Source organism: Salmo salar, chromosome 02 (assembly GCF_965601325.2).
Source record: "Salmo salar chromosome 02, fSalSal1, whole genome shotgun sequence".
In the NCBI taxonomy this organism is placed as follows: Eukaryota; Metazoa; Chordata; class Actinopteri; order Salmoniformes; family Salmonidae; genus Salmo; species Salmo salar.
This window is the reverse complement of record NC_138292.1, coordinates 43,196,249-43,223,917: the sequence shown is the minus strand read 5'-3', so window position 1 is coordinate 43,223,917 and position 27,669 is coordinate 43,196,249. Positions and strand designations below refer to the sequence as shown.

General features: G+C 41.7%; 1 protein-coding gene across 13 annotated transcripts; it reads right to left on the bottom strand.

The window, feature by feature from the left end:
- On the bottom strand, positions 1 to 27,170 carry LOC100136502 (CD4-like protein). 13 transcript variants are annotated; one of them, XM_014163539.3, is made up of 11 exons: positions 27,049 to 27,170; positions 18,554 to 18,672; positions 10,475 to 10,545; positions 10,188 to 10,340; positions 9,666 to 9,821; positions 9,100 to 9,360; positions 8,512 to 8,910; positions 2,728 to 2,985; positions 2,237 to 2,343; positions 2,061 to 2,110; positions 1 to 1,774 (listed from the first exon to the last, which is right to left on the bottom strand). In XM_014163539.3, exons 3-11 carry the CDS (start codon positions 10,530 to 10,532, stop codon positions 1,744 to 1,746), a joined length of 1,473 nt encoding a protein of 490 aa, XP_014019014.1. In that variant the 5' UTR covers positions 10,533 to 10,545; positions 18,554 to 18,672; positions 27,049 to 27,170; the 3' UTR covers positions 1 to 1,743.
- Positions 27,171 to 27,669: the final 499 nt, after the last annotated feature.

Genomic DNA, 27,669 nt, shown 5'->3' with positions numbered 1-27,669 from the left:
TTGTTTTTTTATTTTTTTATTTTTGCTTAATTCAAGAAATTTAAATACAATCTAACACTTTTTTTCACAGTCCTATAACACAACAACAATAACCCCTGTATTTTCTCTGTTACTATTTCAAACAATTCAGCAAAACTTTGTAGCCTGCTGAATCCTAGCTTGGTGAAACGAGCCTGATCACGCAGCAGTCTGCTCACACTACCTGAAACCGGGAGAAACTATAGTATTAAGATATTACATTCTCTTAATAAAATATTGGGTAAAAAATGGACTCTAAAACAAAGTGCTATGCAATATCCACGGAGTATACCAAACATTAGGAACACCTTCCAAATATTGAGTTGCACCCCCTCAGAACAGCTTCAACTTGTCTGAGATTCCCACAGTTGTGTCAAGTTTGGCTGGATGTCCTTTGGTTGGTGGACCATTCTTGATATCAGTGGCGGTCGGTGCCGTTTAAAATGAGGGAGGATGATTATTTTATGAGCATGGCCTTATTTCTATTACAGCATATTGGATGACTGCCATTCATATTCCATTCACCCAGCTCAGTGTAACATTGATAGGTTAGGCTACTACATGATCCTCGAATTTTCCCTGTACCCATCATGAGGTTGATACAACAGGTTGAGATCATTTTTGGTTAATCAAGGTGACAGACAGTGGCACATTCAATACCGCCTTGCGAACTCTAGCCTGCTTCTAGCTGATCTAGGGCGTAATCATTAGTCCAACAGTTGCAAATGAGAGTTTCTATTGGACGAATTCATGTATGTTTATCCCCGTTTCGTTCCGTTTGCTTCTGTTTAAGAAACGTTTTTCAACAGAATCAGCGGAATGATTACACCCCTGATCGCACGCAAACACAGTTCACTTTCATAGCAGCCACGTACAAACAGCATGATCACTCTGCGCGTTGTATATATAACTCCTTCACGACACTATCTACGCGCTCTCCTCCCCTTCGCTTGTGGACTTCAGTGCACAACACATCGGCTGTCTGTGACCAGGCGAATAAACCAAACGCTACCCTACAGAGTGCTGATGAGGCTACTGTAGACCTTCCTTGCAGACCAGTGTGTTTTAATAAACTATTTGGTGGCATGAATATATTTAGTATAGTTGTTTCTAAAAAGGATACCTTTTTTTATGTTTCACAATTTTTATTTTGGTCCTCTGAGGAGCCTACACTGCGATACACACAGGAAACTGTTGAGCGTGAAAAACCCAGCAGCATTGCAGTTCTTGACACAAACCGGTGCGCCTGGCACCTACAACCATACCCTGTTCAAAGGCACTTACATTTTCTGTCTTGCCCATTCAGCCATGTCTCAATTGTCTTAAGGCTTCTTTAACCTGTCTCCTCCCCTTCATCTACACTGATGGAAGTGGATTTAAAAAGTGACATCAATAAGGGATGATGGCTTTCACCTGGATTAACCTGGTCAGTCTATGTAATGGAAAGAGCAGGTGTTCTTAATGCTTTGTATACTCAGTGTACAGTAAAAAAAGCGACAGTAGCTATACATATTTATATACAGTATTTGTTCAATTGTAGCTCAATCATAGGTCATAAAGCATGATAATATACACCTGTGAAATCTATTATCAAACATCACATGAAAACATCTTCTTTCTTGCTTCTTTTGTCCTTTTGGTTTTTCTTTGTATCAGAATAGAATAGCCAAGACGAAATAGTAGAGACATTGTCCATTGACAGGGATTCCGGTCTGTATGATATCTCTAGTTTCTGTAGAATCCTTTTGGTTTGGGGCTGTAACAGAGGAAAACAGATTCGTTAGCACTGTAAATAACCATTCTCACACAGTATTTCTGAAATATGGGAGGCAACAAAAATCCTGTTTTCCTCTGAATTTAGTTGGCAAGAGTTGCAAAAAAGTTTAGGCTTCTATCTTGAACCCGCATCACCTTGAACAACTCTGCACAATCAAGGCCAATACACAGACTTTCATTCCCTCAACCTAACCAAGTTTGAGGGTCTGTGTGTGTGTGTGTGTGTGTGTGTGTGTGTGTGTGTGTGCTCAGGAAATGACACTCACTCTTTGCAGCGGCAGATTCTGCGTTTGCCACGTCTGGGCATCATCACCCGCTGAAAACCAACAGAAACACACACACAGGAAAACTCAGTAACACTACCAACAAGACACAAAATGTAAGAGATAGTGAGTACATTTTTAAGCAAAAATAAATATCTGATTAAATCACCCAGCTGTACCTGTCTGTGGCGTCGGATGAGGATGACAGTGAGGATGAGGAGGAGGATGAAGATGACGGCTGCGGCACAGATGGTGACCAACAGCCACACGTCCATGGGGACTCGCTCTGTCCATCAGAACAACATCAAGAAAAACAGAATCAGTATGGAAGTTCTACATTGTTCCCAGCATATCAAATCAATAAAGATGTATTATCGTATGACAGTATGTGGTTTTCAATAATACTATTATAAGGTAGGTGTTCAAAGCACACATCAGAGCTTCCTTCTTTACAGGCTTATAGTACTGACTGCTATAAGTACATTGTACTTAATTACTGAAGTAGTACTGTTGTACTATACTGTTTAAAGTGCTGCAGTAAGCGTGGCCACTGGCCAGTGAGGCTAATTACACCCTAACCTCAATAGTCACAACCTAACCTCCACACACACACGGACCACGCACCCTAACCACATCCTGACCATGTCACTTCCTGTTTCTCCTTTCTTACCGATCTTCAGTGTGATCTCTACTGACGTCAGCTTGGTTTTGTTCCTCCACAATTCACACCTCCACCTCCCACCATTTATATCCCTCGCTTCCGGGATGGTGAGATGGGCGGGGTGGGGGGAGGAGCCTAAAGCGAGGAGGGAGGATTGGCGTGGTGGGATCCATTTCACTTTCAGGTCAGAGGTCAGAGGCTGGCCCAGGGTGCAGGTGAGGTTGACCTCCTGACCTACAAAGGCCACTGGAGCTGGAGAGGAAAACACTGGACAGGAGGAGAGAGAGAGAGAGAGAGACAGAGACAGAGACAGAGACACACAGAGACAGAGACAGAGACACACAGAGACAGAGACAGAGAGACACAGAGACAGAGACACAGAGACACAGAGACAGAGACACAGAGACACAGAGACAGAGACACAGAGACACAGAGACACAGACAGAGACACAGACAGAGACACAGACAGAGACACAGACAGACAGACAGACAGACAGACAGACAGACAGACAGACAGACAGACAGACAGACAGACAGACAGACAGACAGACAGACAGACAGACAGACAGACAGACAGACAGACAGACAGACAGACAGACAGAAAATTCACAATTTTGATGTGAATAAAAGGCGGAGACAGACAAAATATATATTATTTTACGAAAACGTGGAGAAACATGTTTTTTTTATTAGTATTAATTCAGCTGGCATATTATCCTGGCAGAGAGAAACTTCATTATACCTGTCATGAATCCCTCCGGAACTTTCATCACGCACACCTGTTCCCTATTCCCACTGATTAGTATTTGTATATATGTGTCCTTTGGTTTACATTGGGCTGACCATTATTGTTCCAATGTCCGTTGGTGCGTGTGAGTACCTGCACTGTGTGTGTTGGCTTTCATGCCCTTGTGGATTGCCAGATGATTACGGGTCTCGTCCCGTGTGTTAATCATTGTGCGCGTGTGTATTTATTACAGGTAGTCCTCGCTCTTTTGTTTGGGTTCCAACCCTGTGTTTTGTGTACGTGTTTGTTTGGTTTTCGTCCCCGTGCCTTTACACGGCACGCTGTAATTTGGGGCGTAATAAAAAAAATATTACGCATTCCTGCGCCTGTCTCCCGAATCATTGTTACCAGTGTGACAATACCCCATTAAAACAAGTGGAGCCAGACAAGTGTACTATCCACTGAATTAGACACAGGACACAATACCCCTGGGTACATACTGTTCCCAATGAACGACAGAAGGAGATGAGAAAACTGTCTGGGTGTAATAAACAGAAGCATAGAAAGTGGGAATAGCATTGCCATGACGATGGTCTGACAGGTTTGAATGTCAATGAAAGGAGAAAGAGGGATAGAGGAATAGAGAGGGAAGAAGGGACGGTTAGAAATAGGGTGCAGGCCAGGCAGCAGGCTGTTAGACAGCCTGCCAGCTTAGTGGAGTCTGCCACTAGCACAGTCAGTGTAGTCAGCTCAGCTATCCCCATTGAGACCGTGTCTGTGCCTCGACCTAGGTTGAGCAAAACTAAACATGGCGGTGTTCGCTTTAGCAATCTCACTAGAATAAAGACCTCCTCCATTCCCGCCATTATTGAAAGAGATCGTGATACCTCACATCTCAAAATAGGGCTACTTAATGTTAGATCCCTCACTTCAAAGGCAGTTATAGTCAATGAACTAATCACTGATCAAAATCTTGATGTGATTGGCCAGACTGAAACATGGCTTAAACCTGATGAATTTACTGTGTTAAATGAGGCCTCACCTCCTGGTTACACTAGTGACCATATCCCCCGTGCATCCCGCAAAGGTGGAGGTGTTGCTAATATTTATGAGAACAAAGTTCAATTTACAACAAAAGAAACAACGTTTTTGTCTTTTGAGCTTCTAGTCATGAAATCTATGCAGCCTACTCAATCACTTTTTATAGCTACTGTTTACAGGCCTTCTGAAACATATACAGCATTCTTCACTGAGTTCCCTGAATTCCTATCGGACCTTGTAGTCATAGCAGATAATATTCAAATTTTTGGTGACTTTAATATTCACATGGAAAAGTCCACAGACCCACTCCAAAAGGCTTTCAGAGCCATCATCGATTCAGTGGGTTTTGTCCAACATGTCTCCGGACCTACTCACTGCCACAGTCATACTCTGGACCTAGTTTTGTCCCATGGAATAAATGTTGTGGATCTTAATATTTTTCCTCATAATCCTGGACTATCGGACCACCATTTTATTACGTTTGCAATCGCAACAAATAATCTGCTCAGACCCCAACCAAGGAGCATCAAAAGTCGTGCTATAAATTCTCAGAGAACCCAAAGATTCCTTGATGCCCTTCCAGACTCCCTCTGCCTACCCAAGGACGTCAGAGGACAAGAATCAGTTAACCACCTAACTGAGGAACTCAATTTAACCTTGCGCAATACCCTAGATGCAGTTGCACCCCTATAAACTACAAATATTTGTCATAAGAAACTAGCTCCCTGGTATACAGAAAATACCCGAGCTCTGAAGCAAGCTTCCAGAAAATTGGAACGGAAATGGTGCCACACCAAACTGGAAGTCTTCTGACTAGCTTGGAAAGACAGTACCGTGCAGTATCGAAGAGCCCTCACTGCTGCTCGATCGTCCTATTTTTCCAACCTAATTGAGGAAAATAAGAACAATCCGAAATGTATTTTTGATACTGTCGCAAAGCTAACTAAAAAGCAGCATTCCCCAAGAGAGGATGGCTTTCACTTCAGCAGTAATAAATTCATGAACTTCTTTGAGGAAAAGATCATGATCATTAGAAAGCAAATTATGGACTCCTCTTTAAATCGGCGTATTCCTCTAAAGCTCAGTTGTCCTTAGTCTGCACAACTCTGCCAGGACCTAGGATCAAGGGAGACACTCAAGTGTTTTAGTACTATATCTCTTGACACAATTATGAAAATAATCATGGCCTCTAAACCCTCAAGCTGCATACTGGACCCTATTCCAACTAAACTACTGAAAGAGCTGCTTCCTGTGCTTGGCCCTCCTATGTTGAACATAATAAATGGCTCTCGATCCACCGGATGTGTACCAAGCTCACTAAAAGTGGCAGTAATAAAGCCTCTTGAAAAAGCCAAACCTTGACCAAGAAAATATTAAAAACTATCGGCCTATATCGAATCTCCCATTCCTCTCAAAACATTTTGAAAAAGCTGTTGCGCAGCAACTCACTGCCTTCCTGAAGACAAACAATGTATACGAAATGCTTCAGTCTGGTTTTAGACCCCATCATAGCACTGAGACTGCACTTGTGAAGGTGGTAAATGACCTTTTAATGGCGTCAGACCGAGGCTCTGCATCTGTCCTCGTGCTGCTAGACCTTAGTGCTGCTTTTGATACCATCGATCACCACATTGTTTTCGAGAGATTGGAAACCCAAATTGGTCTACACGGACAAGTTCTGGCCTGGTTTGGATCTTATCTGTCGGAAAGATATCAGTTTGTCTCTGTGAATGGTTTGTCCTCTGACAAAACAACTGTAAATTTCGGTGTTCCTCAAGGTTCCGTTTTAGGACCACTATTGTTTTCACTATATATTTTACCTCTTGGGGATGTCATTCGAAAACATAATGTTAACTTTCACTGCTATGCGGATGACACACAGCTGTACATTTCAATAAAACATGGTGAAGCCCCAAAATTGCCCTTGCTGGAAGCCTGTGTTTCAGACATAAGGAAGTGGATGGCTGCAAACGTTCTACTTTTAAACTCGGACAAAACAGAGATGCTTGTTCTAGGTCCCAAGAAACAAAGAGATCTTCTGTTGAATCTGACAATTAATCTTGATGGTTGTACAGTCTCAAATAAAACTGTGAAGGACCTTACTCTGGACCCTGATCTCTCTTTTGACGAACATATCAAGATTGTTTCAAGGACAGCTTTTTTCCATCTGCGTAACATTGCAAAGATCAGACATTTTCTGTGCAAAATTGATGCAAAAAATGTATCCATGCTTTGTAACTTCTAGGTTAGACTACTGCAATGGTCTACTTTCCGGCTACCCGGATAAAGCACTAAATAAACTTCTGTTAGTGCTAAATACGGCTGCTAGAATCCTGACTAGAACCCCAAAATTTCATCATATTACTCCAGTGCTAGCCTCCCTAGACTGGCTTCCTGTTAAGGCAAAGGCTGATTTCAAGGTTTTACTGCTAACCTACAAAGCATTACATGGGCTTGCTCCTACCTATCTTTCCAATTTGGTCCTGCCGTACATACCTACACATATGCTACGGTCACAAGTCGCAGGCCTTCTAATTGTCCCTAGAATTTCTAAGCAAACAGCTGGAGGCAGGGCTTTCTCCTATAGAGCTCCATTTTTATGGAATGGTCTGCCTACCCATGTGAGAGACGCAGACTCGGTCTCAACCTTTAAGTCTTTATTGAAGACTCATCTCTTCAGTAGGTCCTATGATTGAGTGTAGTCTGGCCCAGGAGTGTGAAGGTGAATGGAAAGGCACTGGAGCAACGAACCGCCCTTGCTGTCTCTGCCTAGCCGGTTCCCCTCTCTCCACTGGGATTCTCTGCCTCTAACCTTATTACAGGGGCCGAGTCACTGGCTTACTTGTGCTCTTCCATGCCGTCCCTAGGAGGGATGCGTCACTTGAGTGGGCTGAGTCACTGACGTGGTCTTCCTGTCTGGGTTGGCACCCCCCCTTGGGTTGTGCAGTGGCGGAGATCTTTGTGGGCTATACTCGGCCTTGTCTCAGGATGGTAAGTTGGTGGTTGAAGCTATCCCTCTAGTGGTGTGGGGGCTGTGCTTTGGCAAAGTGGGTGGGGTTATATCCTGCCTGTTTGGCCCTGTCCGGGGGTATCATCGGATGGGGCCACAGTGTCTCCTGACCCCTCCTGTCTCAGCCTCCAGTATTTATGCTGCAGTAGTTTATGTGTCGGGGGGCTAGGGTCAGTCTGTTATATCTGGAGTATTTCTCCAGTGTCCTGTGTGAATTTAAGTATGCTCTCTTTATTCTCTCTTTCTTTCTCTCTCTCGGGGGACCTGAGCCCGAGGACCATGCCTCAGGACTACCTGGCATGATGACTCCTTGCTGTCCCCAGTCCACCTGGCCGTGCTGCTCCTCCAGTTTCAACTGTTCTGCCTGCGGCTATGGAACCCTGACCTGTTTACCGGACGTGCTACCTGTCCCAGACGTGCTGTTTTCAACTTTCTAGAGACAGCAGGAGCGGTAGAGATACTCTCAATGATCGGCTATGAAAAGCCAACTGACATTTACTCCTGAGGTGCTGACCTGTTGCACCCTCGACAAATACTGTGATTATTATTATTTGACCATGCTGGTCATTTATGAACATTTGAACATCTTGGCCATGTTCTGTTATAATCTCCACCCGGCACAGCCAGAAGAGGACTGGCCACCCCTCATAGCCAGGTTCCTCTCTAGGTTTCTTCCTAGGTTTTGGCCTTTCTAGGGAGTTTTTCCTAGCCACCGTGCTTCTACACCTGCATTGCTTGCTGTTTGGGGTTTTAGGCTGGGTTTCTGTACAGCACTTTGAGATATCAGCTGATGTAAGAAGGGCTATATAAATACATTTGATTTGATTTGATTTAGAGAGATGGCGGGAGGTACTGATTGAACAATTGAGAGCTGACAAATCAAAGTGGAGGAAGGGGGAAATAAGCAAGGGGAGAATTAAAGGAGGGGGAAGGAAGGTAGCAACCAAGTTAGGAAGTAAAGAAGGTAGGAAGGAAGAAGGACATTTTTTCAGGACTGCAACAAAGCTTGACTTACCCTGTAGCACCTCCACACGAATACTTCTCTTCAGGGTGTCATCCTTCTGGAACTCCACAGCGCAGGTGTACTCGCCCCTGTCCCCCTCCGTCACCCCTTTCTTTGTCAGCGAGAGGTTTAGATTTTTCCTCTGCAGGGCTGAGACATCCAGCCCTCTCTTCTGATTGACCACCCAGGCTAATGGAGGCCCCAGGGAGAGGTTGACGAGGGTCTGGACAACCCTAGTGTTGGAGCCTGCCGCTGGGCTTGGAGTAAAGGTCCAGCGGCCTCCCTGGATGCTCTTTTCCTGGCTGTCTGACCAGGATAGAGGAGGAGGATTGGAAAGGAAACATGGCAGATGGAGAAGAGAGAGGGAGGAGACAGAGGTGTAGATAGGCTGTGGATGAGCGGGGGAGAGGTCTGAGAAGGGGAGAGAGAGAGAGAGAGAGAGAGAGAGAGAGAGAGAGAGAGAGAGAGAGAGAGGAGAGAGAATGAGAGACAGAGATAGGAAAGGGACAGTTTAACCTCAATCTGATGACATTTTACCTCTTGAGGGGAAATTATTTAATCTAGAAGACCATAAACCATTTTATCTAACTTAACACTTACCTATTACAGAAACATGGGTGTTGGCATTGGCTTTCCTGCCCTGGTATGTCACCACACAGGTCCACTCTCCATGGTCTTGGCCAGTGACACTCATTACTGTCAGGCTGCCGTCATTCTTGATCTGGACACGCGTGTCGTTTTTCGGGTCTTGTTTCTGGGGACTAAGCCATCTTCTCTGTGTCCCTTCAACTATTTCCTCTATGTCACACTTCAGATTAAGATTCTTCCCAGCCAACAGGGGAGAGACTGGCTGTACACGCACTGAGAGAGAGGGAGAGAAAGAGAGAGAGAGAGAGAGAGAGAGAGAGAGAGAGAGAGAGAGAGAGAGAGGAGAGAGAGAGAGAGAGAGAGAGAGAGAGAGCGAGAGCGAGAGAGAGTGAGATAGAGAGAGAGAGAGACAGAGAGAGAGGTGGGGGGTATACAAAGGTACATTTGTAAACATGTGTGTGCAGTACTTGTTTCCCCCACATGATGGTGACTGAACACAATGTCCCATTTCCTTCCTCATCTTTCTCATAACACTGACATGAGACATAGAAATCCCCTCTCTTTCACTCTGCACTTACCACGGGACAGTCTGAATGTGGTGACAACGGAAGTTGGTTGTGGCCTGAAATCTTTCAGTTCACATTTGAAGGATTTGAAGTCCTCCAGTCTGATATTGTTGATGATCAAGGAGAAGTCAGTCTTTGACAGAGACAGCCTGTCTTTCCACTGTGGATCTGCATGTCAGTAATCAAGTGATTAATAGTAGTAGTGTGAATCAGAAATGTGTCTTCCTTCTGTCTTATGTTATTCCCAACCCACCTGGACACCACACAAACATATGAGAATGTGGAAGCAGCACAGGGCCACCTGCAGAGGCAGAGCAGTGAACCCTGAGCAGGACAAGGGTTAAGTGCTCAAGAGAACAACGGTAGTAGGCACCTGAGATTCTGATGCCAGCAACCCTCAAATTGTAAGCTAGTCAAAATCAGGTAAAAAAAAAAAAAGCCAACTACCAAATACTGTTTTGCTCAATATGTTTACGGCTCAAAAAGGTCACGCTCGATTAAAGATGGCTACCGTCTAGCGCTAATCTCACTCACCTATCGTCTCTCGACCATGGGCGTTGCGGGATATCAAAGGTTGTGTGTCCGTCCCAAGGTACCATAGTACCAACACCCTTTCTGAACCCCACTTCGATCTGGGGAGTGTGACCGTCCCTCCCACCTGCCCATACACAAGCACATCTCCAGCCGCTGAGGGAGAACACAGAAGACAAGATGTATATATGTATACTGTACGTCCAGTAGTAAGTTACCTTTACAGAAATGTATCTGTTGCTATATAATAGATGAATAGTATGAATAAAATTCAGAACATACTCTCTTACCTGTTGAAGAGATGAACAATGCAATAATGATTGAAAGGAATCCAGAAACATACTTCATTTTGTACTTTCTTCTGAAAACAAAGAGCAGCAAAAGCTGAATAAGACGAATTGCTATAGTCATGTATTTCCTGTCAGCCAAGATCAAATACTGTGGAAACAAATCAACATCAAGTAGTACCGCTTCTTCTTGGAATATAAAAGATAAAACAATAACATATAGATATACTTTGTATATCCTCCTGTAGACAGTGGCCCTTGTAGACGGAAAGGGGCATAACGCTAATTGGGCAGTTGTCAATTACAAATTGTCACGATAACCTTTTCATATAACACAATAACATTTTCAAATAACCATTTATATTATAATTCTTTTAAACGCACTCTACAGTATATTCCACGAGAACTAGCTACTCTTTTCTACCGTGTCATCCCGTTCAACTACTGTGGCTACTGTACAGGTGCGCTTGTGCCTGTAAAAAGTAGCCTATATGTTTTGACATGTGTTTTCACAAAATAACATTGTTATGCAATACTAATATAAATATAAATTGACAAGATTTTCTGCCATGTTTTGTCATGGCATTAATCAAAAAATGCATTAGAAAATGTTTTGCCCCGCATCATTTTGTAACTGCTACGACCGCAGCGCAGCCGTGGCTAAACAAGTAAAAACCCGCGCCCTCTCCTTTATTGTGTAATTGCAATCGACACTAGTCTCCAAATTAGCAAAGGGCATGTGTCAGGGGATTTTGTCGAAATTTATAATCAAAGCACATTCTTAATAGCCTATTTCGTTCTGTCAAATAGGCCAATTAATGATACAGTGGAAGCAGCCAAGTTTGTTTGTTTGACCAGTTTGTTAAAATACTGTGGTACCGCTAGCTTTTACTCTTCAGCATAGTACAGTAAAAATGATACACCTGGTAGTGTTCCAATTTACAGTACAATTGGAAAAGGTTGTAGGAGTAACAGTGAGTGAGTGAGTGAGAGGTCTAGCTTTGGATAACCTGGCCTATACCCTCTGTGACAATGTCACATACCTCACTCAGAGTGTGTTCAAGCTGTGTAAACAAACCAAGCAGCCCACAGTCAGCTCTTTACCTGAAAAGTTACCCATCGCATGCTTGAGAAACACAAACCCATAAACACCCTCTCACACACTCTCCCGACCCGGAACTGTAGTGATGCGAGGTGTGCCGGTCAGGCCTGGTTTCTGTTAGACTACGGGTGGATGCCAGTCACGAAGTGAAACCTTTACTTCCCATTAATGGTATTGATTTCCAAACACTTCTGCTGGCTCAGCAGTCGGTCCCGAACCACGGCACAGAGATAGCACGAGCCAGGCAACCACAGATCCTTGTTCTTGATTCGTTGACGTCTTTCTATGTTGTGTCAACACCCCTGAATAAAGCCTCAATAGCACATGACAGAAAGGTTACTGTCGGAGCTTTAGCTACTAAAGTGGAAATGTTCTTCCATAACCCCGGAAGTCACTGGACTGCACCCTCACACAACTTGTCCCTCCAGCACATTGTGTTCCTCATTGCAGCTGATTCAACTTTCTGGCTGACTGCTTGACGTGGAGGCATGTGAAATCCTCCTAAATGGACGAAACATGTCTCTTTAAAAACAATGATACATTTAGTTTTAGGCTATCTTATCTTGTCTTTGGTTGTATGCTCCTGACAAGGTTGAATTCTTTTATTTTAAGTGTGCCTCTAAAATTTCATCAGAATCTTAAATGGACAGTGAGTTTAGAAATGGTAGCCCTAATCCTAGGCCTATAGTTGGATTTTTTTTGCTTAACTTGTTGTTGTGGGAGACATTGGATATTAGGGCATATAATATCCAATGTAACGTAACAAAATGTGGAAAAGGGGAAGGGGTCTGAATACTTTCCGAATGCACTGTAAATCAGGCTAAAATATGTTGTTTGTCTGTGTTTACTTGTTGAGAGAGCAGACCTGACTCCGGCCAGGCGGACACATTGTCGTCGCTCTAAATCAACATCAGGTGACATGCATGCAGCATGATGCTACTGAGGTTTAATAATTGCCCTGGTTCTAACGTAGAGGTCAGATACACACTGCTCCTGTCCTGTTAGCAAAGTGTCTTCATTTTCCACCTTAGTTTATTATAGTTATCATACTATACTGTACAAAATGATAAACGCAACATGTAAGGTGTTGGTCCCATGTTTCATGAGCTGAAATAAAAAAAGCTTAGTTCTCTAAAATTCTGTGCACAAATTTGTTTACATCCCTGTTAGTGAGCATTTCTCCTTTGCCAAGATAATCCATGCACCTGACAGATGTGACATATCAAGAAGCTGATTAAACAGCATGCTCATTACACAGGTGCACCTTGTGCTGGCGACAATAAAAAGCCACTCTAAAATGTTTTGTCAAGCAACACAATGGCACAGATGTCTCAAGTTTTGAGGGAACGTGCAATTGGCATGCTGACTGCAGGAATGTCCACCAGAGCTGTTGCCAGAGAATATAATTTTTTATTTCTCTACTATAAGCCGCCGCCAACGTCGTTTTAGAGAATTTCGCAGTACGTCCAACTGGCCTCACAATGGTAGAACACGTGTATGGCGTTGTGCGGGCCAGCGTTTTGCTGATGTTAACATTGTGAACAGAGTGCCCCATGGTGGCAGTGGGGTTATGTTATGGGCAGGCATAAACTACTGACAACAAACACAATTGCATTTTATCGATTTTATCAATATCTCAGCAAGAGAGCATGAAAATTGCAACAAGTGGTTCTGTGAAAATTGAATTCAATCAGAATTTCTGGACTGGGCTGCGCTCAGAGTATCCTGCCTTGGGAAATCGCGCTGCTAAGACACTGATGCTCTTTGCAACCACGTACCTATGTGAGAGAGAATTCTCAGCCCTCACTAGCATAACCTAAATACAGGCACAGACTGTGTGTGGAAAATTATTTAAGACTGAGACTCTCTCCAATACAACATTGCAGAGTTATGTGCATCCTTTCAAGCATGTGCATCCTTCTCATTAACCTGTGGTGAGTTATTCACAGTTTTCGATTAACAAATAAGGTTTTATATGTAAGATGGCTAAATAAAGAGAAAAATGATTGATTATTATTATATTATTATTTGTGCCCTGGTCCTATAAGAGCTCTTTGTCACTTCCCACGAGCCGGGTTGTGACAAAAACTCACACTCATTCTTATGTTTAATAAATGTATTGTGTGTGTGGCAGGCTTACAATGATGGCAAAAAAATCATATTTGAGAGTGCGCTGACCCTGGTGCTAGAGGGGGGTACGCAGCTGGAGGTTGAATGTTTGAAGGGGTACGGGACTATAAAAAGTTTGGGAACCACTGTCCTACAGTATCACTGTATTTTGATGTTATGTTCAATACAGGCAGCAAAAACTGTAACTGAAGAGACCCAATTTCTGTTTCTCCCTTTTGTCCTGTACTGTAAATGCCATCTTTTACCCATTTAAAACACATGTATTTAGATAAATTCACTGATTCACATTAAATTGATTTCATTCACTTCCCATTCCCTTGACAGTGATTCTTGTTGCGCAATACATCATCATCAGAGTAAAAAAAAAAGAAAAGACAAAGGAAGGGGTTTGTGGTGGTCTCCGATTTAGAGAAGTTGAGAGAAGAGGAAGAACGAAGAAAGGTGGAGGGAGAGAAGCAGTAGCTTTGTGGTGGGCCTTGGTTGAGAGAGGGTTGGGGGAGGAGAGAGAGGGGGCGAACGCCTGAGGCTGTGGTGGGCCCTGATTTCACGAGGTGTAGATTTGTATCCCTATCCTCACCTCCTCCCCTCTCACTCACACACCCCCTCCCTTCCTCCTCTGTTCCACGAAAGGCGGATTTCTCCACGCTTGATGGAAGAAAAAAAAAGACCACAGTGGCAGCCGAACACCGGGAGTGTGGTCTATGGGAGTTTTTCTATTCTGTTTTCTGTGTTGTGTGTGCATGCATGCGCGTGTGTGTGTACGTATGTGTATGTGTGTGATAGTTGTTAGGTGTGTTGTGGGTACTTTCAGAATTTTTGTCTGAAGCGTTCTGCACCTTTTAATCTCTTTTCATCTTAAGACAATTCTCAATCATTTAACCTGTGTGTGAAATGAGTACAGTCAGCTCCTGATAAACGTAACAGCTTCGGGCTGTCATGACAGGGATGCGCACTTAAAGGTAGCATGGAGTTATCGGGAGCAATTCAAAGAATGTAATATAATCAGGATTGTAAAACTTTAGTGTGTTCTGTCAACTAGGCTGCAAACAATATCCCCTTAGGGGATGATCATGGTCTATTGAATTTAACATTGTAGAATTACTCCACCAAACTATGAACATGTGCATTAATAGTCCTTTTTTATTTAACTTTAATATCCACGTGTATCATCAATTAACAATTATTTTTTACAACGACGGCCTACCCCCATCAAACCCAAACGACACTGGGCCAATTGCGCACTGCCCTATGGGACTCGCAATCACAGCCAGATGTGACGCAGCCTGGATTTGAACCAAGTACCGCAGTGATGCCTCTTGCCCTGAGATACAGTGTCATAGACCACTGCGCCACTCGGGAGACGAGAGAGTGTGAGCTGCCGTGAGCTGGCATGTTATCCGACGTTATCGTGTAGAAGACAGGGTGCCTACTGGGGAGGACTATACAACAATATACTAGTAGTAGATTGCTATCTTGGTAAAATAAAAATCAAGGATCAAGGTACTCTTTATAGTGTGTTAGAAAATGAACTTGCTACCAGGGTAAGGGCTATTATATGGGCAGCAGGTAGCCTAGCGATAAGAGCGTTGGGCCAATAACTGAAAGATTGCTAGGTCAAATCCCTGAGCCTACAACGTCAAAAATCTGTCATTGAGCAAGGCACTTAACTCTATTTGCTCCAGGGTGGCTGTTGATAATTGCGGACTCTGGCTGTGACCCCACTATCCGAGGGTGTCTCAGGGGAAGTTGGGATATGCAGCAAAAAAAACCATTGAAATAGGACTAATGTGCATTCGGAAAGTATTCAGCTCCCTTGACTTTTTCCACATTTTGTTACGTTACAGCCTTATTTTAAAATGGATTCCGTAGTTTTTTTCCCCCTCGTCGAGCTACACACAATACCCCATAATGAGAAAGCAAACACAGGTTTTTAGACATTTTTGCAAAAAATAAATAAATAACCTGAAATATCACATTTACATAAGTATTCAGACCCTTTACTCAGTACTTTGTTGAAGGATCTTTGACAGGAATTGCAGCCTTGAGTCTTCTTGGGTTTGACGCTACAAGCTTGGCACACCTGTAATTGGGGAGTTTCTCCTATTCCTCTCTGCAGATCCTCTCAAGCTCTGTCAGATTGGATGGGGAGTGTCGCTGCACAGCTCTTTTCAGGTCTCTCCAGAGATGTTCGATCGGGTTCAAGTCTGGGCTCTGGCTTGGCCACTCAAACACATTCAGAGACTGAAGCCACTCCTGCATTGTCTTGGCTGTGTGCTTAGGGTTGTTGTCCCGTTGGAAGGTGAAACTTCGCCCTGGTCTGAAGTCCTGAGTGCTCTGGAGCAGGTTTTCATCAAAGATCTCTCTGTACTTTGCTCTGTTTATCTTTCCCTCGATCCTGACTAGTCTCCCAGAGCCTGCCGCTGAAAAGCTCTAGGAAGAGTCTTGGTGGTTCCAAACTTCTTCCATTTAATGAATGATGGAGGCCACTGTGTTCTTGGGGACTTTGAATGCTGCAGAACATTTTTGGTACCCTTCCCCAGATCTGTGCCTCGACACAATCCTGTCTCGGAGCTCTACGGACAATTCCTTTAACCTCACTGTCAAATGTGGGACCTTATATAAACAGGTGTGTGCCTTTCCAAATCATGTCCAATCAATTGAATTTACTACAGGCGGACTCCATCAAGTTGTAGAAACATCTCAAGGATGATCAATGGAAACAGGATGCACCTGAGCTCAATTTCGATTCTCATAGGAAAGGGTCTGAATATTTATGTAAATAAGTATTTTTATACATTTGCAAAATGTTCTAAAAACCTGTTTTCGCTTTGTGGTTATGGAATATTGTGTGTAGATTGATGAGGGGAAATTAATGTAATACATTTTAGAATAAGGCTGTAATGTAACAACATTTGGAAAAAGCGAAGGGGTCTGAATACTTTCCGAATGCACTGATAAGCACCCAAATAATTATTAGCAGGTGCACGGGGAAAAATGTATATCCAGTCGTTATGGACCCAGATGAAGGTTAATTGAGAGCGTTTAGATTTTTTATTTTTTATTAGCAGTGTGCTGGATTTTTCCTTTTTTATTTATTAGCCTGACTCTTCATAATATGAAAATGCGAAAATAATATGAAAATATGAAAATGTTTACGCCACTTTATTTAAGTGGCATAAACAGATTCTTAAAAGCTTGGAGACACTTCGGCCTTCATCAAGATGCCAAAACTCATCTTGGCATTCGTCGTTCCTATCTCTTTTCATGACAACCTCACCATTCTACTTCATCTCCTGTCTACCTTTTGATTTAACTAGGCAAGTCAGTTAAGAACAAATTCTTATTTACAATGACAGCCTAGCAGTGGGTTAACTGCCTTGTTCAGGGGCAGAACAACAGATTTTTACCTTGTCAGCTCGGGGATTCAATCCAGCAATTCTTCAGTTACTCTAACCACTAGGCTACCTGCCACCGCAACTAGGCTACCTACCTACCTGCCTTTCTCTTTATAAAAATTACTTGACATGTTTTTAAGATCAAAGTTAGGTAGAGATATCAGGTAGTTTGTGTAAGTAAAAATGTTATTTAATTCAGGTCAGCTGTTAGACCTATGTTAATTGTTGTAGTACAATACATTATATGATGTGATAAAATATGTTTTGAGAAATGTTTTGAAGTATTTGTATAGGCCATTCCTCACCTATAATCTTTGTAAGACTTATCTGTCTGTTGAGGTTGGTAACGGCAGTGGGATATGAGAGAAGAGAGAAGTTTTGAGGTGCTGGAGGAAGAGGAAGCATAGCGCTATATAGAAGCGACAGAGGGAGCAAGACAGAGAGAGAGAGACAGAGAGAGAGAGAGAGAGAGGACAAGTGATAGAGAGAGAGAGGAAGAGAGAGACAGAGAGAGAGATATCGCACCTGAACAGTTAACCCAGAAAAGCAGATGATCGTATATGTGGTCAGGGCAGAGGTTAAACAGCAAACAGAGAGAGGGGGAAGGGAGGGGGGAGGGAGGACAGGATCTGTCTGTAAAAAGGTAAAGGAATAATCTTACAGAATTGTCTCCCATTTTAAGGTAGTGGAACTCTGATGCCTGCAATTGAATTGTACGCAGTACAAAACATATGATGGAATGTAAAATGGGACTAAATCATTGTTCCCCATAGAGCTTATCAGTATAAGTAATACGAGTATAATTGTTGAACCTTTATGACTTGTATGTAAGGTGTGTATTAGCCATGTCACAAATGTAAGCCAGGGGATTGAAATTCAATGGGACCAGATAGGCCTAGCGCAAAGAGGAGTGTCTCTGGTTTGAGAGCATCAGTTCAGAGAGGGCCTTTACAGTACATTAAAAAGTAATCATGAAATGTCTGCGAACTGTTGTAAAGTACAATGGCAATGAAACCATGTCTATTTACCGCGGTAGTACGACAGGGTAAATACACCAGCGGACAAATACATTGGGTTGACCGCCATTTCAACGTTTATCTGAAACGCACTTGCTACCTCTCTTATTGTCATTTAAGGTTAAGTTAACAGGTTTTACTTTACTGTGAAAGCAAAGCGGGCAATATGCTCCAGGACAGCATGTAACATTTTATGAAGGTGAAATAAATGATTACAAATATTCTGCATTCATTAATGCAAAACAAACCCACGTATGTTTTCTCTGTCAAGATAATTGTCTGATCTAGACACTCAATGGTCTACTGCGAGCAGTCATAACAATGATTAACAGTTATTACATCAATACTTTTTCATTGTTTACCACAAATCAATGATCATGGAGTGCTATTATACCATATTACATCTAGCATCTTAGTTAACATCCTTTTCTATACTTACGTTTGGCGGATAGCGTTGAGAGTCCCTCGCCAATGATCAACAGCCAGGCGGAAATGTAGATTTTCAGAGAAACAACTTTGCTTTTAAACCCCGTTGCACCTCCCTCACTACTGATTGGTCTAAAAGAAATCGGGAAATGTACAGTTATTAGTCAAATGCATTAATGTCAAAGCAGTGACATTTTTAATTGGCTGAAGAAAGAGCGGATTATCTTGGCAAAATTTTTCGCTAGCATGTTAGCGCAGTAACAGCCGGTAATAACAAAATAGGCTACATAATAGTTCATATTTGAACCATTATTATTATACTCATTGTTGTTATCATCATCATCAATATTATTCTAACCCACATGTCAACAATAGTCAGTCAATTTGATGTACTTCTGCCAGTCGTTATTCACCTTACATTGCTTCGCTCGGGCCATAAAATTACAAATGTTTTGCTCAGTCACAGGTTCATCTACATTAGACAGAACATAAATCGGCAGAGAGAAACAAGCAAACTAGAAACACACGCACAAATACGTATCTCTCTTGTTTCATTGTATATAGTCAAACAACAGTTTAAACATGAAACTGAGTGCATGCAGCACATATTTATTGAATCAGTAAAATTACCAAAACTGACATCAATATATATATATGTAGCCCTTTCCTGCAGTCAAATTATGTTATTCATATTTTTTATATAATTTCATAATTAATAAACATACTTTCTTTATGCCAAAAATCCGCTGTTTCTATGACAAACAGTTTTGTTTTATTTCAGTCTTCTGTGATGCATATAAAGCATAATATTGGGATGCAAACTCAAAATTGAAAACATTTCAAGTGTCTTAATTTTTTTAAGCCGTTAACCATGTGGGTGAGGTGTATACATTTGTTTCAAAGTAGATTTGTTCAAGACTACCCAGAAACACTTTGTGTGACCCTGATTTAGCCCACTGCAGTAAAAGGTTAACTAGGTGTACCGATCATACGCCTGAATCAGATTCGTAGGCCTTTGAAATACACAAAGTTTAACAAAGCATCACATTTAAGAAATTACAATAATGCTCTAAAAAAGCTTAATCAATAAAGCTTACCACTGAAAGACAAATGGACCTGGCCAATGAATCTGTGGTACTAAACCCTTGAAAAAGATTACACCATATTTAGCAGGATCCATTTTGAAAGCGCATAATCCATCCTTATTCTAATGACCACCATCAGACCATTTTTGGTTATGAAATGTAGTCTTTATCCTACAAAACACATGCACAGATTTGTAGCCTACATTTCCACACATGAACAAGTTAATAATTTAAAGAAGAATTTATATTTCATGTGACTTGGTTTTGTTGGTAAAAGCAACACGGTAACGTCACAAGAGTGGGTACATGAATAAGAGCAGTTGAATGAAGACTATATAATTAATTTAAATGACCATTGAACAGCAGGAACTATTGTAGATTGCATCTTGAAATATATCCACAAATTTGATGCGAATGTACCAGTACACTACGTATTTAACATTGACCATATAGCCGTGCAATTGTTACTCATAATTAGACATACACCTTGAACAATGTATTCAATGATATTCAATTTCCTACCCAGAGTCACAACTTTTACAAGATAACAAAATGAATTCAATCCTCTTCACAATGATTCTAAACTCATGTATATAACTCAAAATTCGTAATTCATAACACACCTTATCCAATTGGTGCCCGGTGTGAGGAGCATCCCTTACACAATTTGTGCCCCGTGTGAGGACAATCTCCTACAGTATGAACCTCATTCCACATTGAGAATAGCAATGATCTATTCTAGTAAATCAATGTCAAGTTCGATTTATGTATTAAGCTATGTAAAATTCACTGCTAGGCAAATTTCGTGGTGCACAATTTCGACAAGAAAGAGTTGAGAGAACTGAAATAACTCTGACACAAATTATCAAGTATGACAAACCAATATCAAAAATGTTCTTTCAAATACGAAAAATTGCAAAGAGTCATGCATAATCATTCATCAACGCTACCTCAATGAAGATGAAAAAAATGGACTAAATGTAATAGAGTGAATGGAAGCTTGATGGCACTTTTCTGTTTCACTCTACAACTATGATTGCATGTTTTACTAAGTTCAATATAAAACCCATAGCAATTGCAAGTCCCTTGAATCTAGTGCATACCCTATTTGATAACTCCTTTAAAGCCCCGCAGGTTCTAACCGTTGTCTTGGCTGAAGAAACACCTGTGTTCACTTCACATGTGCCTCTCCATGCTGTATATACCCTCCTTAGTACGTAGCTCTGCAGAGAGTGGGATCATGTCTGCACTCAAAACTACAGTAGAACCCCAGAACCCCATATACCATCTGTTAATCTATATGCTCCTAACTACCTGCATTACAAGTTAGTGTAAATGAAACTCTTAGAGCTGAAGTCTAGAGATAAACTTGAGATGTGCTCGCGTAACTTGTCCACGTCAAGGCATTTCAAGACTTGTCTTGGTAAAGACATCGCAGCCTAAAAGTCAACAACAAAAAGTATCCGACGTTCAATCCAGGTGTTTTGGATTTTCAATAGTATGTTGGCTTTACTGTGTCTTTATGGGAAAGAGAACATGGTTAGTTTTGGGCCAGTAATGGAAAGGTCACTGGTTCAAATCGCTGAGCTTGACTAGGTGAACACTGTCGATGTACCCTTGAGCGAAAGCACTTAACCCTAATTGCGCCTGTAAGTCGCACTGGATAAGAGCGTCTGCTAAACGACTAGATAAAACTGTCTAACCGTCCAAGGCTGTCTTCTAAGTGAAATACATAGGCAAGGACAAAAAGCTTTTCTATCTAGCAATATGAAATATCTGTGTTTGACTACAAATGCCTTCATGTTCTATGGCCATTAAAGCCATTGTTCAACTGAAGAGTTACCTGTACTAGAGAAACACTGCTCAGGTGGTTTGGAGACAAGAACCACAACAAGCACCAAACAAACATGTCACTCACGTCTCATCTCTCTCTGAGGTTTGCATTCTTTCATGCTCTCTTTGTCTGCCGCGCTCTGTTCTGAGATTAACTGAAAAAAGAGTTGAACACTCCCGGTCTCTGAATTATTACCTACTTGGTCCTTTTGGTAGGACTTTAGAACGCTGCATGTATGAAGGTCTTGGTAACGGATTTACTAACGCTCTACGCATCAATAAAGAAGTTAGGCGTAGGACCTCTGTCGAAAATGTACTGGTTCAAGGACACCATCATCCTCACTCAAAAGAATGGAAAGACTGCAAAGCCAGTTCAAAGCTCATATACAGTAAGAGATGTTATGCATAGACTCATAGAAATACACACGTTGTCTCAGATTCCCAAACATGTAAAGTTTGTTGTATTTATATTTTCTGATCCAGCATGGGAACGAGAAAACATGATAAAAAATGTACCAAAGAATCTCCTGTGGAAAACACCTGAAAGTGAGGACTCCCTCGTTAGTCAGAGACCTAACGATTTGAAGGTGTTGTGCACACACCACACAAAGTCATTACCGAAAAAGAGAATGAGAGATAGTGTGGGGGGTAGGGAGAAAAGAGGGGGTGATTGGTTTTTCGAGACATCCCTAATTCCTCTTATGATGTCCCCATCTTTCCTATACATTGGGTCTCTCTCATTCTCGCTCTCTCATTCTCTCTCTCTCTCTCTCTCTCTCTCTCTCTCTCTCTCTCTCTCTCTCTCTCTCTCTCTCTCTCTCTCTCTCTCTCTCTAACTCATCAGGTGTTTGAAGGTCCATACGGCCACTGGAGTTCCTGGTTGCATGTTTGATGCGGAAGGCAGTCGAACTGAGACATGAAGAGAGCTGTGACCAAGACAGATGGGGAGGTACCTGGTACTGTTCCCTTTGCTTTCTGTCACTTTGAATCATACATTAACTCCGTTCTTTTCTTGTGTTTAAAGAAATAACCGTTGAATGTCAGTGGAAAGAGAGGCTAAGAATAACAGAGATGTGACATTTTGTGAAAGGATTGTGAAAACACGTTTTTTTTTGCAATCCACAGTTCATGTTGGTAAACTTTGTTCAAGGCCTTTTAAAACTCATATGTTGTGTAACTGCCTCCCTGAGCCCAGAACGTCTCCATCTTCTCTTTCTGTACCTATGCTGTTTATCTGTTTCCCCCTTTCTCTTTCTGTCTTTCTCTGCTATCCCAATGGTCTGCATGCTTTGATGTTTTCATGCTGTAAAATGTTACGGTTCATTTTATGTGCATGAAAACAACATACTTCAATGTATGAACTCCAATGTACTTACTCCAACTCAATGTATATTTACAGTAAAGTCTTTAAATAAAGGCAATTCATATCTAATTGTTTGTATTTGAACATATCCGAGAGAGCTTTTAGCTCTCTGCAGGTGAATAAGGAAAGGAAGGTCACATGACTGAAATATCATAATAATGAAACAATTGGCCAAAATATTTTAGCATGGGCAGTTTGTAGCAAACCACATTGAGCACTTGTGAATCAGGTGCAATTGTATTTTAGTAATCACCATGAAAACCTTGTCATAAGCTGACGTATATCTGCTAGAATTAAAAACGACAACCCAAGCGGAAATACAAGAGGGAGGACCAAATGTCAAACACAATATCTCAGTCTTACTTTGAATGGAGAAAATTTATCAACGGAGAGAGAGAGGGAGAGAGAGAGAGAGAGAGAGAAAGAAAGAGAGAAAGAGAGAGAGAGAGAGAGAGAGAGCTATTAGTCATGTTTATGAAAGTCTGAACAAGGGAATCCTTGTATCTCATTATGAAAAATTATCCCTCGCCTGCACAGTATTCTAAACATGAGAATATTTCTAGGGTGACTCTAACCAAAGGAAGCACCTGCCTCAGCCTGAATGGGTGTTCTCTATTTTTTTAATGCACCTGCAAGCGAGGACCAAATACAGATGTAGTTGACAACAAAATATGTATGTTAAGACTGTCTTACTTTACTTGAACAGGTTTTCTCCTTGATGGATGCCTATGAACACACATAGGCATCCATCAATTCCTTTAATAGGCCAGAGTTGTCAGTAGTGTTCTTCAGTACTCAAGTATACAATACATGTCGTAACAGTAAACTACACCAGTAGCTTAAGCTGCGTACGTTTCCAATGACTGAAACCAGACTGAAACCAGTACAGGTTAGTGTTACTGTGATAGACTTTACAACACTACAGTTTAGGCCCAAAATAAGATACAAGTAACCCAAACCAATGAAATGCAAGTAAAATACTCTAAACAGAATATCTGAATAATATCAGAATATCTGAATGGTGCATAGCGTTGCTTTATAAAATACTGCGCTGATTAAGCTACATGCTGGATTCAAATGTGGGGTGAATACTAGAGCGTTGAATGTATTCCCAATCAGGTCATACTGTAAATCCATAGAATAATGTACATTTACTCACTACACAGGGTGCTGTGCAAATCCAAGTACAATGTACACCATTTGAAATATAGTTCTTTATGAAAAGTAAATTTCTGTTTGAGTATACTATTGTGAATTACATTTTCACAATTACATTTGCTGGGATTTGCAGCCCTGGGGCTAAACGTGTCTGGATTGAAGACTGCACTAATTTGAGTATTCTAAATCCAGTATTCTATCGTAACATTTTATAATAATTAATTTTAAGGTCTGCCTAAATTGCTTATCTTCATTGCTACACAGTTAGTTGACCATGAAGTAAATACATGTGCAGAACTTTCTGTTCTTGATCTATACTGTATATGACTACAGACATTTGTAAATATATGTTAACAAATACATGAATTGGTGACATATCGTGATTTACAACCAAGTAATAGTTTATTAGCTATTTAGCGAACCTTTAAATAAAGTGTTAAAGACATAATCCACTAACGTGTTTTGAGCTTAACTAAATATCGGCTGACAGGATTATAGACATTCAGTTGTTGTCGATACTGTGTAAGCACTGCAACTGAATACCTATCGTTTTGGCTGCTTTTTAATATTATCAGCACAAGCTGGGATGTTTCCTGTTGTTCAATGGACATTTAAATGAATGATATACCCACCCAATGAATGACCTGTTTTCATTTGAGTTTTAGTAAACGATCGTATAAATGTATATCTTGAAAATATCGTATTGATGTCACGGACTGTCCTTTCCTGGCATCCATTTGGATTGAAACGCAAATGTAAGATTGTGACCGTGACAGATTGTGATTACCTTGGACAGGTACATGACTATAATGTTGTGTTCGTTCACATGACCATCCTCATGTTCCTTAACATTTCAAATAAACCTTTTTAGTGATTGAGTTTGCAGACCGTCCATAGTAGGCCTAACCGTTCTTTTCCAAAGGATAGTGAAAAATACTACCCTTGGGTTGGGCTCAATTCCATTTCAATTCAGTCAATTCAGGAAGTAAACTGGTATTCCAATCCAATTCCAATTTTACTCAACGCTTCTCTACGTGACTGAAGTCAAATTGAATTGACCTCAATCCTGCTATCCGTGCTACTTGCATCACTGCTACTTGTTTCCCAAATGATAAGTAAAGAGGGACCTACTGGTGAGCCGTATCCAATTCCTACATGACCGCAACTAAAGTCTGTGCTACTACCAAAAAGAAAACTCAAACAGCTTTAGGTGGGACATGACCCAAAGACGTTAATATATCATGTCTCTCTTGCCACAGTTGCTGTTGTTTCCTTGGCCTCGGCCCTCATCAATAGACAGAACTTGTAACGCTCCTCAGCAATACTGAGCTGTACATATATGCATGGGCCTACATTACAGCTTACAAATACTTAGATCTTTACAAACTCCAGTGCAATTGCAAACTTCATTTCTTGACCGTGGATATTATATTAAATCTCCTCCGGAGGATTTGTGGGTCTTAAAATAAAATAACTCACGGTTACAACAGGTAGAGTACTTTATCTTGTATTCGTTCTCCGATCACAAGACGCAGCCATGTCGGAATTACATCAACATCAAAGCTCTTCTCTTTCCTTCTGGACACACACAGGTAACTTCTGGGAATAATTAAGTGCTTCACAATAAAAGTCTTAAACGGGTACCGGCGGTAATAATGACTCAATATAGATTCAGAATCAAAGTACTCTACAACAACCTAGGCTACTACACTATTGCTACAAGTACATGTTTTACCAAATACGTATGGCATACCCAATGCAAATGTTACTGCAGTCCCATGCTGCTATTGCAAACACACTTGTTATTGTTCCAGCAGGCCTAGGCTAGAGTACGACCTGATCAGAGATACACCAAGTTGACTTCTCTGCATACACTGTAGGCTAAACAATAGTCACACTCAATAGTGTACTTACTCACACCAAGCACTGACTTCATAGCAATCATACAATTTACACCATAGCATCTGGCCAGCCATCACCCAATACTCTCAACATGCCTGAAAAAGACAGTATTCAACATGTTATTTCATTACAACTCTGGAAGCATCTAAAGAGAATTGTTTTAATCACTATTGTAGCAAATGGCGACAGTGTAACGCACCTTGCGGGTCTCCCAGCCCTTAGGCAGACCAGCATACCACTGCTCCCTTTTGGGGGGGGTTGTAAAAGGCCTACCCAGGCAAGGTCTGTTACACAGTCCCCTTCATTCAGGAGAACGTGTCCCCACGCTTCACTATACCAAGACCCTCTCCGATGGCCCCTAAGGCAACATCCCACCATTGTTGCAATTTTTGCAAACGGCAACAATGTAATGCCCCTCGCGGGTCTCGAAACAAGGTCTTCCAGCCTGTAGGCAAAACCTGCTAGCCACTACCTCCAATAAGAGTTAAGCCCTTTTTGGGGGGATTGTAACAGGCCTACCTAGGCAAGGTTTGCTACAGTATATTTTACATAACCTGCATGTGTCAATTCTGTTGGATATAGCCTACATACACTTAAACCGTTATTGTCAATAATCCATTATATCTTCCATTATATGGTTCCAGCAGTTACGGTAGGGACACAAAGCACACTACTATCTAAGCCCCTGCACTTGAAAACAATATATACATGTACTGTATCTCAGGCAGTTGTCCAGCCTACAGCTGGTCATGTGAGTGGAAAGACCATACACTCGTTTACAGTTACATCAGGATCGTATTGCGAAATATCTGCAGGTATTTCACAAGTCCGTTTTTTGTTGTCGTTCTAAAACCTCCCTGCAACACATACGATTCCACTAACATTGTATTATTAGACCCTGTGTCCTTTTGTCATTGTGTAAGTTCTCCAAACCCCATTGGCTACCACAACAGAATATGTGATTGATAAACGTTCATATGGCTCTGGGGACTACTCATCCATTGCTATGGATCCCTTTAGTCCAATGTCAATACTATTCTTAGTACTGGCACAGTGAGTGAACTTTTGTGTTTTTATAGATAATAATTTGCTTCTACATTATCCTCAGTCTGACAAATCCATCTTTATCATAAGTGTGAAAAATACATGTAGTAACACTGTACTCACCAGTATGATGCTCTCAGTGCAGAGATGAGATCAGGTCTGACATCACTCAGACTGTACACACTGTTACACACAGGGAGACAGGAAGCTAGACTGCACTATATGATCCCCTCTGATCCTCTCACTGGTGCCTTCTGTGTCACATACACACACACACAGACACACACGCACACACACACGTTACAGACACACACACAGGCAGGCACACACACACACAGGCAGGCACACACACACACACACACACACACACACACACACACACACACACACACACACACACACACACACACACACACACACACACACACACACACACACGTTACGGACACACACACACACAAGCAGGCACACGCAGGCAGGCACCCCCCCCCCCCACACACACACACACACACACACACACACACACACACACACACACACACACACACACACACACACACACACACACACACACACACAGCGGTGTAAAGTAGTTAAGTACTTTACTATTTATATTTTTGACAACTTTTACTTTTACTTCACTACATTTTCCCTGACACCCAAAAGTACTATTTACATGTTGAATGCTTAACAGGACAATGGTCCAATTAACCCACTTATCGAGACAACATCCCTGGTCATCTC

Bases quoted from the DNA above. Each gene is read 5' to 3' on its own strand.
- LOC100136502 (XM_014163539.3), bottom strand. From the start codon at position 10,532: ATGAAGTATGTTTCTGGATTCCTTTCAATCATTATTGCATTGTTCATC. The intron at 8,911-9,099 runs GTAAGTGTTAAG...TCCCCTTCTCAG, and splicing joins CACCCATGTTTCTGTAATAG to ACCTCTCCCCCGCTCATCCA. The intron at 1,775-2,060 runs GTGAGTGTCATT...CCTCTGTTACAG, and splicing joins AGAATCTGCCGCTGCAAAGA to CCCCAAACCAAAAGGATTCT.